The 16,931-nt window shown below is 39.9% G+C and overlaps 1 protein-coding gene across 2 annotated transcripts; it reads left to right on the top strand.

The window, feature by feature from the left end:
• The first annotated feature begins 7,005 nt into the window (after positions 1-7,005).
• On the top strand, positions 7,006-16,255 carry LOC111140679 (poly(ADP-ribose) polymerase 2). 2 transcript variants are annotated; one of them, XM_022492891.1, is made up of 16 exons: positions 7,006-7,136; positions 8,352-8,498; positions 8,805-8,875; positions 9,480-9,530; positions 9,749-9,845; positions 10,258-10,333; positions 11,279-11,381; positions 12,120-12,279; positions 12,569-12,707; positions 13,987-14,050; positions 14,128-14,262; positions 14,633-14,760; positions 14,912-15,011; positions 15,410-15,508; positions 15,751-15,875; positions 15,992-16,255. In XM_022492891.1, exons 1-16 carry the CDS (start codon positions 7,094-7,096, stop codon positions 16,149-16,151), a joined length of 1,698 nt encoding a protein of 565 aa, XP_022348599.1. In that variant the 5' UTR covers positions 7,006-7,093; the 3' UTR covers positions 16,152-16,255. The 2 variants fall into 2 exon arrangements, with proteins under 2 accessions (XP_022348599.1, XP_022348598.1); XM_022492890.1 differs by having other exon boundaries at positions 7,047-7,136; positions 8,346-8,498.
• Positions 16,256-16,931: the final 676 nt, after the last annotated feature.

Raw genomic sequence — 16,931 nt, 5'->3', positions numbered from 1 at the left:
CTGCCATCAGGATACAAGGTTCAAATGGAAGAGAAATTCAAAACAGTTAGGGAGCAAAATTAAGTGCACACTCACCAGCCCACCACCAAAACTGAGAGAGTAAGTGGAGAGACAGGAAGCAGTTTTCAGAAGTGGCCTCAGAGTCTGATTGGCTGATAAATTAAAAGCAGTTTCCCTCCTCCTTTACCTTAAAGGGTGCGGGAATGAGGCAACCCCTTCCTTCACCTATTTGTCTCTTATGGAACAGTGATGCTACTTGCCCTGTTTTTGATTGAATTTTTTTTAAACCAAGTTTCCTTTTGAGGTAATGTACTTAACACAAGCAAACACAGGCTAATTCAAGCTGTATATACACATTCTTGCTTACTTGCTTACTTGCCCTACTGTAAACAATTTTCATTCCTTCAGGATCATTTCCTAAATTTTCTGACCTTAAAATGGTTAATTTATGCAAGGTAACAGGTTTCATTATAAACAGTCTAGATCCATTTAAGTTAGAACTTACCTTCAGGGTAATGTTCCAGTTAACGAGCCTAGTGAACAAAAGATGGGTGTGGTTAAGGGTTTAGGTTTTGAAGTAAAATTTAGCTGTACGAACCTTACTAAACTAACCCTTATCTTCTTAGCATTTTTGGCCAGTTACTACCACTAGTTCAAACTCCTTTTCTCAATTCTTCACAAATTTACTGTTTCTTAGTCTAAAAGTATAAACTCTTCCTGCCCTGGTCACTTCTTCTGGTCTTCATTCTCTTGTGAAAGCTCCTGTGTAAGTTAAAAATTCAATAAAATTTGTCTTTTTTTTTCCCGTTAATCTCTCTGTAAGGTTAATTTTCAGACCCTGCCAGGGACCCTAAGAAGATTCCCTTAGAGTAGCAAATGAAAATCTCTATTTCAAAAAAAAAAAGAAGAAAGAGTAAAAGTAAAAGAAAATCTCTATTTCAAGGTGCTGCACAGGGATATTTTAGGACATTTCACGTAAGTTGTGATAGTTAGCAAGATACTTCCTAGTTGCATGATCTGGAATAAATTTCTTAAACTCTCTGAGACTCAATTTTCTCCCCTGCACCATGGGGGAGAGTAATACCTACCACCCTAACATAGATAGAAATGTGGGAGAGTCTAGCATAATGACTGGTCATAGTACATGCTCAATTCATGTTCTCCTTTCTTCCTTGCTCATTCCTCATTCTTATACAGAGAGGAGATGAAAAAGTAACTGCTTGTGAGTTTACTTATACACTTCTATTTGTCTATACATTATACAATTCTTTCTAGATACAAGTAAATCAATGGAAGTTAGTTTTTGCTCCTAAATGTTGTGATTACAGACCTATACTTGCCCATAATTTCCTGTTTCTTAACAGTGGGCAAGGTTACATTGCAGATTTTCTTCTTCTCCAGTAACATATATGAATGGATCATTTTGGAACCCCAGAAAGATGAGTATAGGGCTCTCTGAAATCATTGTGGGAAAAACTACTTTAGTAAAGGGCTTTGGAATACCAAGATGATGTACAAAGGCAGAGAGGTACAGATCCTGTACATTTTAAGGGTTAAAAAGGAAAGGTGGCCCAATCTCTAAAGTGGGTTCCTGGAGAGGGGAATGAAGAAAGAATCTGGGTCCAGGACCCATCAAGTTGCAGATGCTGAAATCAGCTGACTCTACAAGACAGCGCTAAAAAATGTGGAGCCCTGAGTTGCTCTAAGTAGAACATTTTGGGCCACAATTAACACTAAACAAGTAGGATCAGCCACCTTCAAAGAACCATACTGACCTATGCAATGATCTACTTGAACAACATCATCATTCTAGCACCAGAAGTTAGTGTGGCCACACCATGTGAGTGAAAAGCAATAGCGTAGAGAACACACCAGACCCTGTGTTTTGGGATGAACATGGGAGTCAAGCTGCCCCTCCCCAAAGCCCTAAGTATTTTTGGATAATTTGGGGGGAAGGGAGGGGCATGTTGTTCTTAGCAAGGCATTGAAAAACAACTATCTCCCCACCCTCCACACACACTCTGAATTCATGGAAGAATCCATGTCAGTTACATGTCTATGGTTACCAATGATACAAGGATTAGATGGTATCACAGATTTAGCCCATTATCCCCAATTCTTGATGTTACCATTATAAACAAAAAAAAAAGAGCGAAAGAAAGGAAACAAATCTCCCTGCAAATCACCCTTCTTCAGAAACCTTCTTTCTCATCCCCTGTCTTAATCACCTCCTGTGGCAGCTACTCTGTTCATCCCTCTTGTGCATCTAATATTTCTCTTCCTCACTTCCATTCTTCCATAGGCCTCATCTTCTTGCATACAGTCCCTGACCTTGAGACCCTTGGGATAAATAGTAGATCCCTTTGCCTTAATCACAATCCTTCTTCTCCAGGCTTTTCAGCTTGTTCCTTCCTTCTCTGGACCTTTAATACCTTTCCCTTCCCACCTTATCCCATCAATACCCATGCTAACTCCTCTTCTCTTTCTTCCCCATTGGTCAGGCTCTGGAGGTCTTCTGAAACTTGGCTACTGTTTTGTTTCCCAAAAGTTGAACAAATTTATGAGGCCAGAGAAATATTAATATTGCTGGGATATACATGGAAAACATACAAAAAATATCATAGTGATTATAAGACCAAACAGCAAACTCACATTTACATTCTGTAAATATGATTATTACAATTTTTAAATTAATTTATTTATTGAGTGTTAGAGAGAGAGAGAGCACACGGTGGGGAGGGGCAGAGGGACAGAAAGAGAGAAATTCTAAGCAGATTCCACGCTGAGGACAGAGCCCCACACCAGGCCCACCAACCTGAAGCTGATCATGATCTGAACCAAAACCAAGAGTCAAGCGCTTAACCAACTGCACCACCCAGGCTCCCCCAGTTATTAAATTTTTTTACCCCTTCTTTTCCCCTTTCTTTTCCTCTTCCTCTCTCTTCCTCTTCATTTGTTTTCTGTTCCTGCTATTTCTCCCCACATATTTTATATATTCTAGGAATTTAGACATTTTTTTAGATACTATTTCTACACCTTCTTAGAACCCAAATAAAGAAAATAAAATCATATATATTTATAGATTGTTTCAGCCATTTGAGATTTGCAAGATTTTATGTATGAACTAAATGATTCTTACCAGAGCACTGAAGCTAGTTGCTCAGTCCAAGGGGATACAAACCGAAACTGGTCCTTAGGAAGAGTCCCTTTATATTTCTAAAGGCCTACTTATTTATTCTTGGATATCATAAATCCATTTTTCATACACTGTACTTTTTGAAACATATAGACTTTCCCAGAAATTATATACCTTTTACATTTAACTTGATTAGTCTATGTTTCCTGTCATTGTGGTATGATAGAAAATGTAAATAAATCTTAGGGTTATCACATTATAATCAGTAACACTACCTAAAATTTTCACTTAGCAGGATATGAAGTCTGGATTTGCAGTTAACTCTTCTCTTTAGTTACACTTATTTTGACTAATTCATCATTTTTTCCTTAATATATCTTCAATGCATTATGGCAATTTTAAGCACACAGTAAACTAGAGAAAGGAATATAATGGACATCTATACATTGGTTACCAAGATTTAGCAACTGTCTTCCTTTGATTATTTTGGCTGAAGTATTTCTAAGCAAATTGCAGATGTCATGACATTTCACCCCTAAATATTATAGCATGCTTTTTTTAAAGGAACTTTTTTAAAAATCGTAACTACAGTACCATTGCCACATCTAATAAATAATCCCCTAAGACCATCTAATACTCAGTTCATATCTATATACCCTCCTGCTCCCAAAAGGATTTTTTTTTTAAGATTTTATTTATTTATTTGACACAGAGAGAGAGATCACAAGTAGGCAGAGAGGCAGGCAGAGAGAGAGAGAGAAGCAGGCTCCCTGCCAAGCAGAGAGCGGGATGCGGGGCTCAATCCCAAGATCCTGGGATCATAACCCAAGCTGAAGGCAGAGGCTTTTAACCCACTGAGCCACCCAGGCGCCCCCCAAAAGGATTTTTAATTGCTGGCTTGTTTAAAACAGCATCCAAATACCACACACTGCACTTGGCTGTTATGCCTCAAAAGTCTCTTTTAATCTAGAGCAGTGCCAATCTCTGTTGTTATTATTATTATTATTCTTTTCTTGTAAGAATAAACTTACTGAAGTGAGTACGCCAGTTATCCTGTGGAATACGAACACTCATACCTCACATTGTTATACTATGTGAACCTGAACAATTTTTCCATGTCCTTGCTTATCAAATTTGCAAACGGTTTATTTGTATCATTTGTCTAGTTATGTACAGAAGATTTGGTTTCTCTTATGATTTTGGGATAGCCCTTTACATGTTAAGTACATTGAATTCAACTTTTAAACACTTTGTAGCTTTCCACTGGGCATTCGCTAAAAATCTTTGGTTTTCTTTCTTTCTTTCTTTCTTTCTTTCTTTCTTTCTCTCTCTCTCTCTCTCTCTTTCAGACTTTACCCATTTATTTGAAAGAGAAATAGAGAACGAAGGAGCAGGGGGAGAGACAAAGGGAGAAGCAAACTCCCTGCTGAGCAGGGAGCTCAATACTGACGATCCTAGGACCCAGGGATCATAACTTGACCCAAAGGCAGAGGCTTAACCAACTGAGCCACGAAGGCATCCCTCATTTTCTTTTTTAAGAATATATAGTCAAATAAGGTATTTCCCCCTTTTCTTGCTTTGCTTAAGACCTAAGAAAACTCTCATTCACCATACCTTTGTTAAACAGTTTCTTCTGGTTATGGATGATATGTTTTAATACTATTTTAATTATGTTTACTTTGTATCTGACTATAGAAAATTGTATCTTCAAAAATATATTTCAGTAATTTTCACTCTGACCATCATAAAAAAAAAACTAAATAAAGAGAAGAAAAAATAAAAATAAATTTTAAAGAATATGGGTGGGATGATAATTACTACCAAGAAACTTGACGAATATAATAGCTTAGTAGATAAAAACAAATTTTGGTATTACCTAAACCTGTCCTGCCTCTTCTGAACTGTGTGTCATGGGCTGAATTGTGTATGCCCAACAAAAAAATGTTATGTTTTAACCCCTCAGGAGTTCAAAATGTGACTGTATTTGGAGGTAGGGCTTTTAAAGAAGTAATTAAGGCAAAGCAGGTGATTTGAGTAGGCCCTCATCCAATATCACATGTCCTTATAACCAGACTGGGACGTAGACAAACAGAAGGAAGACAATGCATGGAAGACAGGTAAGAAGACAGCCATTTGCAATCCAAGGAGACAAGACTTAGAAGAAACCTAGGTTCTTCTAAGACCACCCAGGTTCTAAAACTACCCAGGTCCAATAGGTTAAGGGTCTGACTTCAGCTCAGGTCACGATCCCGGGGTCCTGGAATGGAGCCCATGTCAGACCAGAAGCCCCACTCTCAGCAAGGATTCTGCTTCTCCTTCTCCCTCTGCGGCTCCCCCTGCTCACACTGTCTCTCTCTCCTCTTTCAAGTAAGTAAATACATAAATAAATCTTTCTTTAATTAAAAAGAAGAAGAATCCTACATTGTAGACATCCTTGTCTTGGATTTCTAGCTTCCAGAGTTGAGAAAATAAATTTCTGTTGTTTGAGCCACCCAGTCTATGACAGTTATGGCAGCCCTAGTAAACTAATATACTATGTGAGCTTGAATAAATTACTTGAATTTTTCTAAAGCTCAGCTTCCTTAGCCATAAAATGGGGACAATAATAATACTCATCCTATGGGGTTGTCGTGAGATCATGTTTGTAAAGCTCATAGCATAGTAATCAGCAAATATTATCAATTTGAGATTAAATGACATTATACATGTTAAAGCACTTAACTCTGTCTAGTACCCAAAGCTCTGATAATTATTTTTAACAAATATTCCATTTTTGTCACATTTTCCTATCTCCAAATTAACATCTTTTAGACCAGTCTAGCTTATTTGTGTCATAATTAAATTAGATGCAACAAATGTTGACTTACCAAGGAAAGAAATTAACCAATTCAATCCAGCAAACATTTGCTGAGCACCTATATTTTGTCAGATTTATTTCCAAGTATCTGATAGACTTTGATAATATAGTAAATGTTATTATTTCTTTTAAAATTCTATTTCTATTTGAAGCTCTTATAAAGATGCAATTTATTCTTACGTGTTATTTTCTATCAGCCTTGTTAAACTTCTGTAATGAGTTAAAAATTTTTATTTTGTAGTTTCTTATTCACAACCAAACCACATACAAACAATAAGAATTTTGGTTTTTATATTTTGATGGACAAAGCTCTTTAATTTCAGGAAATCAAGTGTATCAATCTTTTCTCTTATCATCAGTGACTTTTGTCTTAAGAAACCCCCCTTCCTTACCTCAAGGTCCAAAAGGAGACCCTCAGCGGGTTTCGGGTGGTAGAGAGCTTGTTAAGCTTGTTCAGTGCTTGGCCCCACTCCTGACCCAAAGTCATCACATTTTCCCCCTCCTTCCTCATATACTCTGCTTTTTTTCAAAAACAGGCGGGGGAGAGTAGTCTGAATTAGGTTATGAGGCCCCCGGCCAGGGTACCTCACCTCAGCCATTGAACTCACTTTGCTGGCCGTGAGTCTGTTCCAAGCTCCGGCTAAGGAGGCATCCGCCAGGTCCTTCCCCACGGGGTTGGGTCCATGGCATCTCCTGCCCAGTCTGCCCTCGCGCGGAGCCCCGTTCTCTGGGAACTCACCTCCCCGAAATCAGGGAGGACCCTGTTAGGGCCGCTCTATGGCCCTAGTCTCAGACCTTCCCAGGGGACATGGGGTAGAGTGACACAAGGCACTCAGTTCGTGGCCCCACCGATGAGCTTCCCTCCGCCCTATGGGAAAGGGTGGACCTAGCGAGCATTTATAAGGCTCCCGCATCTAAAGACATTTTACAATTATGGTGACTTCCCACAACGCGTAGCAACATGCAAATATCGCAGGAGTACCGCCCCTGTCCCTTGTACGCGTCTTCTCAGCACGCACGCACGCGCGCTGTGTTCCCGCCCTGTGACTCCAGGCGGGTATTTCCCGGGGCGGGTTTGCTGCCAAGAACGTTCAGGCTCCATGGCTGCCAGACGGCGGGGGACGCGCAGCAATGGGGCCGGAGGTTCGGTGCACATTGTAGGGGGCGAATACTGGGGGGCGGGGAGTCTGAAGAGGAGCGGGGCCCTCTGCTCTAGCCCCACCCCTTCCGTCGCCCCCTGACCCGTCCTTGGCTATCAAGCTAGTTTAGGTGCTGAACTTTATAAACTTCAGTTTTCAGAGCTTTTCGGATTACAGCATTGTGTATAAGAGCTTGTGGACCTGTAGTAACTAACACAGTGCCAGCACTATTTTAAATACTTAATGTCAGGGGCGCCTGGGTGGCTCAGTGGTTTAGGCCTCTGCCTTCGGCTCAGGTCATGATCCCGGGGTCCTGGGATCGAGCCCCGCATCGGGCTCTCTGCTCGGCGGGGAGCCTGCTTCCCTTCCTCTCTCTCTGCCTGCTCTCTGCCTACTTGTGTTCTCTCTCTGTCAAATAAATAAATAAAAAAAAAATCTTAAAAAAAAAAAATAAATACTTAATGTCATCTAATTAAAAATATTTATTGTAAGATGCATCATTATTTTATGTATCACTAAGAAAGGAAAAAAAATGCTTCCAGTTAAAACGTGATTCATTGTTTATATGTCATCCATTGTAAGATGCAGCCCAGTTTCAAAGATAGTAAAATTCAGGTCTTAGAATTGAGGAGTATTACACTCTCTCTGTGTTATGTTCTTAAATGCATGCATCCTACAAATGTGTAGGTCCATCCTACAAATTAGGTGCTATTGTCCTCCTCTGGATTTTACAGTCAGGGCAACTGAGGTACAAAGAGATGAAGTAAATTCTACAAGTTTCCACAGCTGGAAGAGACCCAGCTAGGCTCTAAACTAGAGACAGGTAACAGAGCACTCTGTTAACCATTATCTCATACCACCTTAGGTAGTTTGAAGATAGGTATTGGGAAAGTTTGGGGACGCAAGTAAACAGAGATAAGCAGTCTGTATGACACTCATGCCTCAGGCTATGAGCTCACAAGAGCCCTGGGACTCCATCTTATTTTATCTTATTTTATTTTAATTTGGCTAGAATAGCAATTTAGGACGTGATTTCTCAGACTATTGCCAAGAACAGTGGTATGGCAGTTACTATTTCTTTGTAAATTTACAAAACCATCTTAAGCCATTTCTTTAAAAAGATGATGTTTTTTTCAAAGTAGGATTGTGTTCAGTGGGTACTCATTCTTTCTTTTGGTTCTTTGCCTATTCTTTATGCACATGGCCTCTGTAGCATTAGATGAAGCTGGAAGAGTTCATAATGGCAACACAGCTATAGAAGACCCTCCGCCTGCAAAGAAAACTCGAAGATGCCAGAGGCAGGGGGTGAAAAAGGAGCCTGTGAATGGAGGAGAGGCCAATAATAACAAAACAGAAAACAAGCAAGGTCAGCTTCAAGTGGTAGGCCAGAGAGGACATGGACTAGCAGGATTGTCTATGGGAGGGGTGAGGACAAGGGATGCCTTGTTCTTTCAACTCTTACTTCTTCCTTTCTTAAAGATATGATTAATTTTCTATCCTTTGGGCATACCACAATACAAATCTCCTTTCTTGGAATCTTCAGTTTCATGTAATTTAGACAGATTGAGACCTGGACAGATCAGGATTGCTTGGGATGGGCAAAGTTCATTATGACATGATAGTTATTTTTGATTCCCATACAAGTAGCTGTAGTATATATCTCCTCCCTCAGAGTCCGTGAAGACCTTGCTGTTAAAGGGCAAAGCTCCCGTGGATCCTGAGTGCACAGCCAAGGTGGGAAAGGTGAGAGATTCCTTTGCCCATCAATTTCTCAGAGAGCAGTTGTTCTTTTGCTACTGGGATTCCTGTCTGGAACACTACTAGTATTCATTTTAGGAATCCTCCAAAACGCTACTAGTGATTAATTTTCTCAAAGATTAAGAGATGGGGGTGCTGGAGTTTGAGGTTAATAATCAGGATGTTTTTTTAACTTCTGGGGTTGTCATCAGCTTTCCGCACCTCATTCTCTTTCTCAGGTAGCAAATTATACCATTATCAAGGAAGAACCATCTTTGTTCTCATGAGAAACTGTGCTGTGGTATGGCATGAGTTACAAATGTGAAAAGGATTTGAAGAATACAGAAGAAAGGCTTCCTCTGGAGCAAGTTTCCTTTAAGTGTTAGAATCATTTGTTTTTCTGTAATTACAAAAAAAAAGCCAACATGTTTTTATTATAGGAATAATAGGTTATATGTAAAAGAACGTGCTTTTGCAATTCTTTCCTGGAAGGTAGATATTGGTGGTGCTGGAGAATGACACCTTGAGACAGAAGAAAATTTAGAGCATTACTAAGGCTCTCATGAGGACTGAGACTACACTAATGTCAATGTTTTCCTTCTCTCTCTAGGCCCATGTGTACTGTGAAGGGAATGATGTCTATGATGTCATGCTAAATCAGGTAAGGGGAGGAGCTGTTCTATGTATGGGAATTTTTTTCTTGGTAATTACAGATGAGCATGTCTCAATGCCCAGATCTTTAATTCTTAAGTCCCTGATATTAGCCTTATAGTAGCTTTTTCCTTACAGCAGTTACTAGTACCTGTGACCAAGGAAGACATCAGTTTATGTGGCTTCCATCTGTAAACCTGTCTCATGTTGGTGTTTCTCTTATCATAGACCAATCTTCAGTTCAATAACAACAAGTACTATTTGATTCAGCTGTTAGAAGATGATGCCCAGAAGCACTTCAGCGTTTGGATGAGATGGGGCCGTGGTAATGACTCTTATTATTGGTTTTCTCATTTGTCATTCAGAAAGCCAGAGACAGCTTAGTGAGTAACCAGAAGATCCTCTGGATTTAAATTGGTGGAAAGGAGGCTTTATAACCTAGGAGGGGCTCACAAAAGGGAAATAGCAAGCATCTTCATTAATAAGTTCCCATTGAAAAAACTAAGAGCAGCTTGTTGAGGCTGGGAAGTGTCCTGCAGTTGGTCTGCTAATGCTGTTCAGGGACTGTGGCAGTTAGCAGGTAACTAATACCAACAGGGATCAGTCTGCTCAGCCCATTCACCTTTCCCTCTCCCCTTCCTGCCTATTTGTCAGATGCTTAAGTGGGGAGACTTTGAGAAAATTCTTCTTGGATCGGGAGGCAGAAAACCATCTTATGTGTGGAATTTATTTTGCAGTTGGGAAAATGGGGCAGCACAGCTTGGTGGCTTGCTCAGGGGACCTCAACAAAGCCAAGGAAATCTTTCAGAAGAAGTAAGTTCTAAGAAATGAGTATCAAAAAATACCATTCTTTTTCTTCCATGTATCTTCTTTAAGAATTTTATAAGAAGTGTGATTTGGTCTCAATGTTAATGTGTTTCCACTGTGACATTCTATGACTAGAATACCAAACTGCATCCTTAGTTAGTGATTACATCACCTGGAACCTTGAAATTAACTAAAAACAGGGGCGCCTGGGTGGCTCCTTGGAACTAAAAACAGGGGCGCCTGGGTGGCTCCGTGGGTTAAAGCCCCTGCCTTCGGCTCAGGTCATGGTCCCAGGGTCCTGAGATCGAGCCCCGCATCAGGCTCTCTGCTCCACAGGGAGCCTGCTTCCTCCCCTCTCTCTCTGCCAGCCTCTCTGCCTACTTGTGATCTCTCTCTCTGTGTCAAATAAATAATAAAATCTTAAAAAAAAAAAAGTATTTAAAAAAAAGAAAGAAATTAACTAAAAACAGAAGAATCTAATATATTTAGCATATGACCAACAATTAATGAAATTTGGGAAAAGTGGGTGGGATGCGAATATTCAGTTAGAGCTTTAAAAATTTTAAAAATAGTGAAATATGATATGGAGACAGCTTTCTGGTCTCTGGGAATCTTTCGGAGAAAGAGCTTAGAAAGGGATCTTTTGTCTAAAATCTCAAAGGCTTTTGTAGTATTTTGGGGCCTTTGGGAAACTCAAGAGTCCTTTTTTCCCATTTTTTATTCCCATTGACTTTAGAGCCTTTTTTTCTTTTTTTTATTTAGGGTCCTAATTTAGAATCCAGGATTTTTGGGAATTCAGATATAAGAGTTGTAAGAAATAGTTGGGGGGAAAAAAAAGAAATAGTTTGGAGATGTTCTAAGGAAACAATTATAAGTCCATTCCTAGTAGTAAGAGTTTTCTTACTTGTAAGATTTTTTATAAGATTTTTCTCACCATTGTGGATCCCACAGATTCCTTGACAAAACAAAAAACAATTGGGAGGACCGTGAGAAGTTTGAGAAGGTGCCTGGAAAATATGATATGCTAGAAATGGACTATACCACCAATACACAGGTAAACTCCAGCTGTACATTTGGGGAGAAAACTGCTTCCTCTGAACCAAGGTGAAGTCTAGCAGAATGGCTTAGATCAGGTCCCAGAATAGAACAGATCAGGGTATCCTGAGTCTTGCTATTTCCCACCTAAGCAAAGGATACAGTTCCCTCAGGGGTAACTTTCACGGATCTTTGTAATCTTGAAAGGACTGTAGAATAAAGATAGAATATGCTTTCTAGTCTCATTATTTAATACGGTTCTTTTAAAATCTTTGGTCCTATTTCCAGAAGTTTAATGTATGGATTGAGAGAGGAGTAATATATAGTCACACCATGAAATAGCATTTAAAGTTGTCTTCACTTCTGGTTATACACCACATTTAAAAAAATTAATTTCAACAAGTTGAGTTGGAACCAGGATGCTGAAAACTGTCACAGTATCTGAGAAATGTAAAAATCTTAGTCTTTTTAAGATGAGAAGATCTGAGACCTAATGGCTATCATAACATACTTAAACATAACAACTCATTAGGAGAGCCTTTTAGACTTGTTCTGGGAGTTTTAACTGTGGGAGGCATAGGGAAGAGTAGAAGGTGGAATCACATCAAGTACTCTAACCAGGTTAATAATGGGATGAGCCTGTGTTCAAGCAGAAGCTGATTGGTGTTCACTGCCAGGGGTACTGTAGAGCCAGCCCTTGCAGGGACCTTAAAATTGATCCTTCCGGATTTTGTAATTCTCTTTTTTTCCATTGTAGAGTGAAGAAGAATCAAAAGGGGACTCTCTTAAATCCCCTTTGAAACCAGAATCACAGCTAGATCTTCGTGTGCAGGAGCTGATAGAGTTGATCTGTAATGTCCAGGCCATGGAAGAAACGATGGTAGAAATGAAATACGACACCAAGAAAGCCCCACTGGGTAGGACTTCAGATTCTTTATTTTTTTTTTTTAGGACTTCAGATTCTATCCCACATTCTCTCTTTGTATTTCCTAGTTCCTTTAATAGGATATTTCATCACCTTCATGATTTAAAGCTTGTTGATACTGTGAATGAAAGAAAGGAGATCTGGGGTGAGAGGTAGTGTCAGGTAGGAGACGCTGTTTTGAGAGCTGAGAGGTGGGAGTCTTTGTCAATTAGGCAAATGAATACTGTTTTCAGGATAGGACCCTAGTTGTGAGTTCTGATGATCTCTGGATGGGCCTGCAGGGAAGCTGACAGTGGCACAAATCAAGGCAGGCTACCAGTCTCTAAAGAAGATTGAGGACTGTATTCGGGCTGGTCAGCATGGACGAGTTCTCATGGAAGCTTGCAATGAATTCTACACCAGGATCCCACATGACTTTGGGTAAGGCCTGTGCTGTTACACTTCTCTTTGGTCTTCTACCTACCTATATCCATCTACATCACTCAACAGTAACTATAATCTTTTTACTCTCATTTCTAATGAAATGATCATCTTAGATAGATACAGAGCCAAAATGATTTATAGATAGCCTGTGTAGTCCACTTACAAGTTTGGGATGCCATCTCCTGGCCTGATTATAACCATATTTTCTGACCGAGTAGAAGTTACCAAGAAAAATAGGCCTAGATATCCAGCCAACAAGTAAAATAGCTTCAGGTGTGAAAGTCTCTATTCCCTATTCAAATGACAGTAGATATAGAAAATACATTTTATCTTTGTTGATTCTATATTCTGGTGCTTTTTCTGTTTTTATTCTTTTCTTGCTTTATAGCACTCTATGACCTAAAAATAACCCTGAGTGGTCAGCATGTCTACTTCTGTTTCTAGACAGGACTATATCCAAGCTGTTACTTTTTGTAGTTGATATATCTTATTTAAAAAATAAGATTTGGGTATTATCGATAACAAGAAATAACAAGGGTTGGAGAGGATGTGGAGGAAAAGGAACTCTTGTATACTACTGATAGAACTGTAAATTAGCACAGCCACTATACAAAACAGTATGGAGATTCTTCAAAGAATTAAGAGTAGAACTACCATATGACCCAACCATTCCACTTCTGGATATTTATCTGAAAAATATGAAGATACGAATTCAAAAAGATATGCATCCCTGTGTTCATTGCAGCATCATTTACAATAGCCAAGATATGGAAACAACCTGTGTGTTCATTACAGATGAATGGATAAAGAAGAAGTGGTATATATATATACAATGGAATACTACTCAGTTATAAAAAAAGTGTGAAATCTTGCCATTTGCACAACATGGTTGGATGGATCTTGATGGTATTATGCTAAGCAAAATAAGCCAACAGAGAAAAACAAATACCATATGACTTAATTCATGTAGATTCTAAAAAAAAAAATTCATAGATACAAAGAACAGACAGAGGAAAGGGGTTGGGGGTGGGTGAAATTGGTGAATGGGGCCGCTGTAAGGTGAGGGATAGTAACTGAACTTGCAGTGATGACTTTCAAATTACAAAGCTGTACATCTGAAATGTATTAAGGGAACCCATAAAAAAGAATTGCATTTCTAGTCCCAGATGTCAAAATCTATACAGTGTGTTTGTTTTATCTTTAGTCTGTTACTTTTAGTCATATGCCTTTGGCCACCCATCAGAGAACTGATTATGGATTATATCTCTGTCCTTAGACTCCGTACCCCTCCATTAATCCGGACAGAGAAAGAACTGTCAGACAAAGTACAATTACTAGAGGTGAGACGTGTGGATTGGGAAGTATTACTCTCTGGTTCCAAGTCCCTACACATTGATCCTATATCTCATCTTGTCAGGCTTTGGGAGACATTGAAATTGCCATTAAGCTGGTGAAGACAGAGCTGCAAAGCCCAGAACACCCATTGGACCAACACTACAGAAAACTGCATTGTGCCCTGCACCCTCTAGACCATGAAAGTTATGAGTTCAAAGTAAGAAAAATGATCATTTATTTTCCTACCTATAAGACCCATGCTCCTTACCCCACTGTTCTGTGACTACTCTGGTTAAGAATGAACTTTTTTTTTTTTTTTTTTGGAGAGCAGCAAGCAAGGTTTATTGAGTGATAATACAAAGCTCCCAAAGGAGGGGACCCAAGAGGGTTGCCCAAGAGCAAACTTTTGTATAGAGCAGAATTTCAGTTTACCAGGAATTAGGGAAGGTACAGCTCTTTCTCACTGTCTTGTGAGGCCATTAGGGAGCAGAAAGTCTCTGATTTTTACCAGAAGCCCTGAGGTTCTTCAGTTTGGTCTGGTCTCTTGTAGAGTCCACACCAGCCATTTCTTTCATTTCTTCTCACAGGTGATTTCCCAGTACCTGCAGTCTACTCATGCTCCCACACACAGGGACTATACCATGACCTTGCTGGATGTCTTTGAAGTGGAGAAGGAGGGTGAGAAAGAAGCCTTCAGAGAGGACCTTCATAACAGGTCTCAGTTTAGCTTTGGGTTTGGGAAGACATTGCCTTGCCAGAAGTGCAGTTATGGAACTTCTGGAAAATGGGAGAAAATGGCTTTTTTATCCTTATGGCCTATCTCTGCTGGAGAGCAACAGAGTACAATAATAATACCTGTTCCCTAGGATGCTGCTATGGCATGGTTCCAGGCTTAGTAACTGGGTGGGAATCCTGAGCCATGGGCTTCGAATTGCCCCACCTGAGGCTCCCATCACAGGTTACATGGTGAGTAAAATCCTGGAAGGAGGCACAAGGGTAAAGGATATAATAATTTTCTTAGTCCTTTCCCCCACTCCCTTTTTTCTTCTGGATTAGGATTCCATAGTACCCTTCCCGAGAAGTAAACCAGCTCACTGATAACCCTGACTTTTTTTTTCTTTTTTCACACCCTAACATTTCTTACTATGTCCCTCTTTCTTTAAATTCCTAAAGATATCCTTTCTACCCCCTCAGAAAGCAGAGACTCACGAATACACCTGCTTCTCTGGAAAAGAATTGCAAAGGGAAATGGAAAAAGGTCTATATTGTGTTTAAGATCATGAAACACAGAGTCAGTGGCACAGGCCTTCTTGCTAACACAATGGATTAAGCAGCTGACCTTCAAGTTTGTTTATATATTTCAGTTTGGGAAAGGAATCTACTTCGCCGACATGTCTTCTAAGAGTGCCAATTACTGCTTTGCTTCTCGAGTGAAGGATACTGGACTACTACTTTTATCAGAGGTGAGATGAACATATTTATGATCTCTAGTTTATTATTAGTTCCTGTTTTTCCAGAGAGAAAAGTTTGATTCCAAAACCAAGAGGTTCACCTGGGAGAACTTGAAAGGGGAGCCAAGGGCAATTTCCATTCCATTCCTGTGCAGGAGGAGGGGAAGAAAGTACTGGTGGGATTTTCTGTTTGGCCTTAGAGCCATCCAGTTCTCAGGAAGATGTGGGTGTTTAAAGATCTTTTTGCTTTGCAGGTCGCTTTAGGTCAGTGTAATGAGCTATTAGAGGCCAATCCTGAGGCAGAAAGATTACTTCAGGGCAAACATAGCACCAAGGGACTAGGCAAGATGGCTCCCAGTCCTGCCTCCTTCATCACCCTGTGAGTACTCAGAGCCTATAAAGCCAGAAGACTTCTTTTGGCCAGATAAGACTCTCTACTTTCTATATTCCAACTTCTCAGAGGCAGATATTGACACGCTTTTTTTCATTTGGCAGGAATGGGAGTATGGTACCCTTAGGACCAGCAAGTGACACAGGAGTTCTGAATCCAGAGGGTTATACCCTCAACTACAATGAATTTATTGTCTATAACCCCAACCAGGTCCGTATGCGATACCTGCTAAAGGTTCGGTTTAATTTCCTGCAGCTGTGGTGAATATTAAATAAACTAGATAAGGTATGATCTTCAAACAAGAAAATAGGCAGTGTTGTACTCTTGAATTTTCTGATCTTTTATGTAATAAAAATGGCACAAATCTACCACTGGCTTCTTTGGGCTTTATTTCTCCAACCACGTATTTTCTTCTTATGTTCATACTTCTTCATCTTCAGGACAGGAAGTACACATTGCCTTATGTATCCCATAGCTAGCTGCAAGTTACTCAGGATCCTGTTCCTAACAGCAGAATAACCTCTGTGCATTGAAGGACACTAATGGTGACTGATGCTTTTCCCCATTTAAGTAAATTTTTCTGCAACGTGGAGTTTGTTGGGTATTACTATAAGAAGGGTAGAAACTGGGCACCTGGGTGGTCCAGTTGGTTCAGCAACTGCCTTTGGCTCAGGTCATGATCCCCGATCTCCTGGGATTTAGTCCCTCATTGGGCTCCCAGCTCCACAGGGAGTCTGCTTCTCCCTCTAAGCTTCTCCCTTCTCATGCTCTCTCTCACTGTCTCTCTCTCAAATAAGTAAAAAAAATCTTTAAAAAAAAAAAGGGTTGAAACAACTGCAGACCAGGTCTCCCACCACTTACCTTAGGACTCAGCAGATGTCCAAAAATCTGCAAGCACTTAGAGGACTTGTCACTTAAGTCTAAATACATCTCAGGGAGGAAAGGAGAGGAATTAGAATGAGTTTTGAGCTGCCTGCTCCACCTAAGAAGTACCAAAGTCCATGTCAGATCCAAAGACTTCCTGATTATTCATAAACACATGTA

Source organism: Enhydra lutris, unplaced genomic scaffold, assembly GCF_002288905.1.
Source record: "Enhydra lutris kenyoni isolate GAN:26980312 unplaced genomic scaffold, ASM228890v2 scaffoldscaffold4, whole genome shotgun sequence".
NCBI lineage: Eukaryota > Metazoa > Chordata > Mammalia > Carnivora > Mustelidae > Enhydra > Enhydra lutris.
The sequence above is the reverse complement of the archived record's forward strand: the minus strand, read 5'-3'. Positions and strand labels throughout refer to the sequence as shown.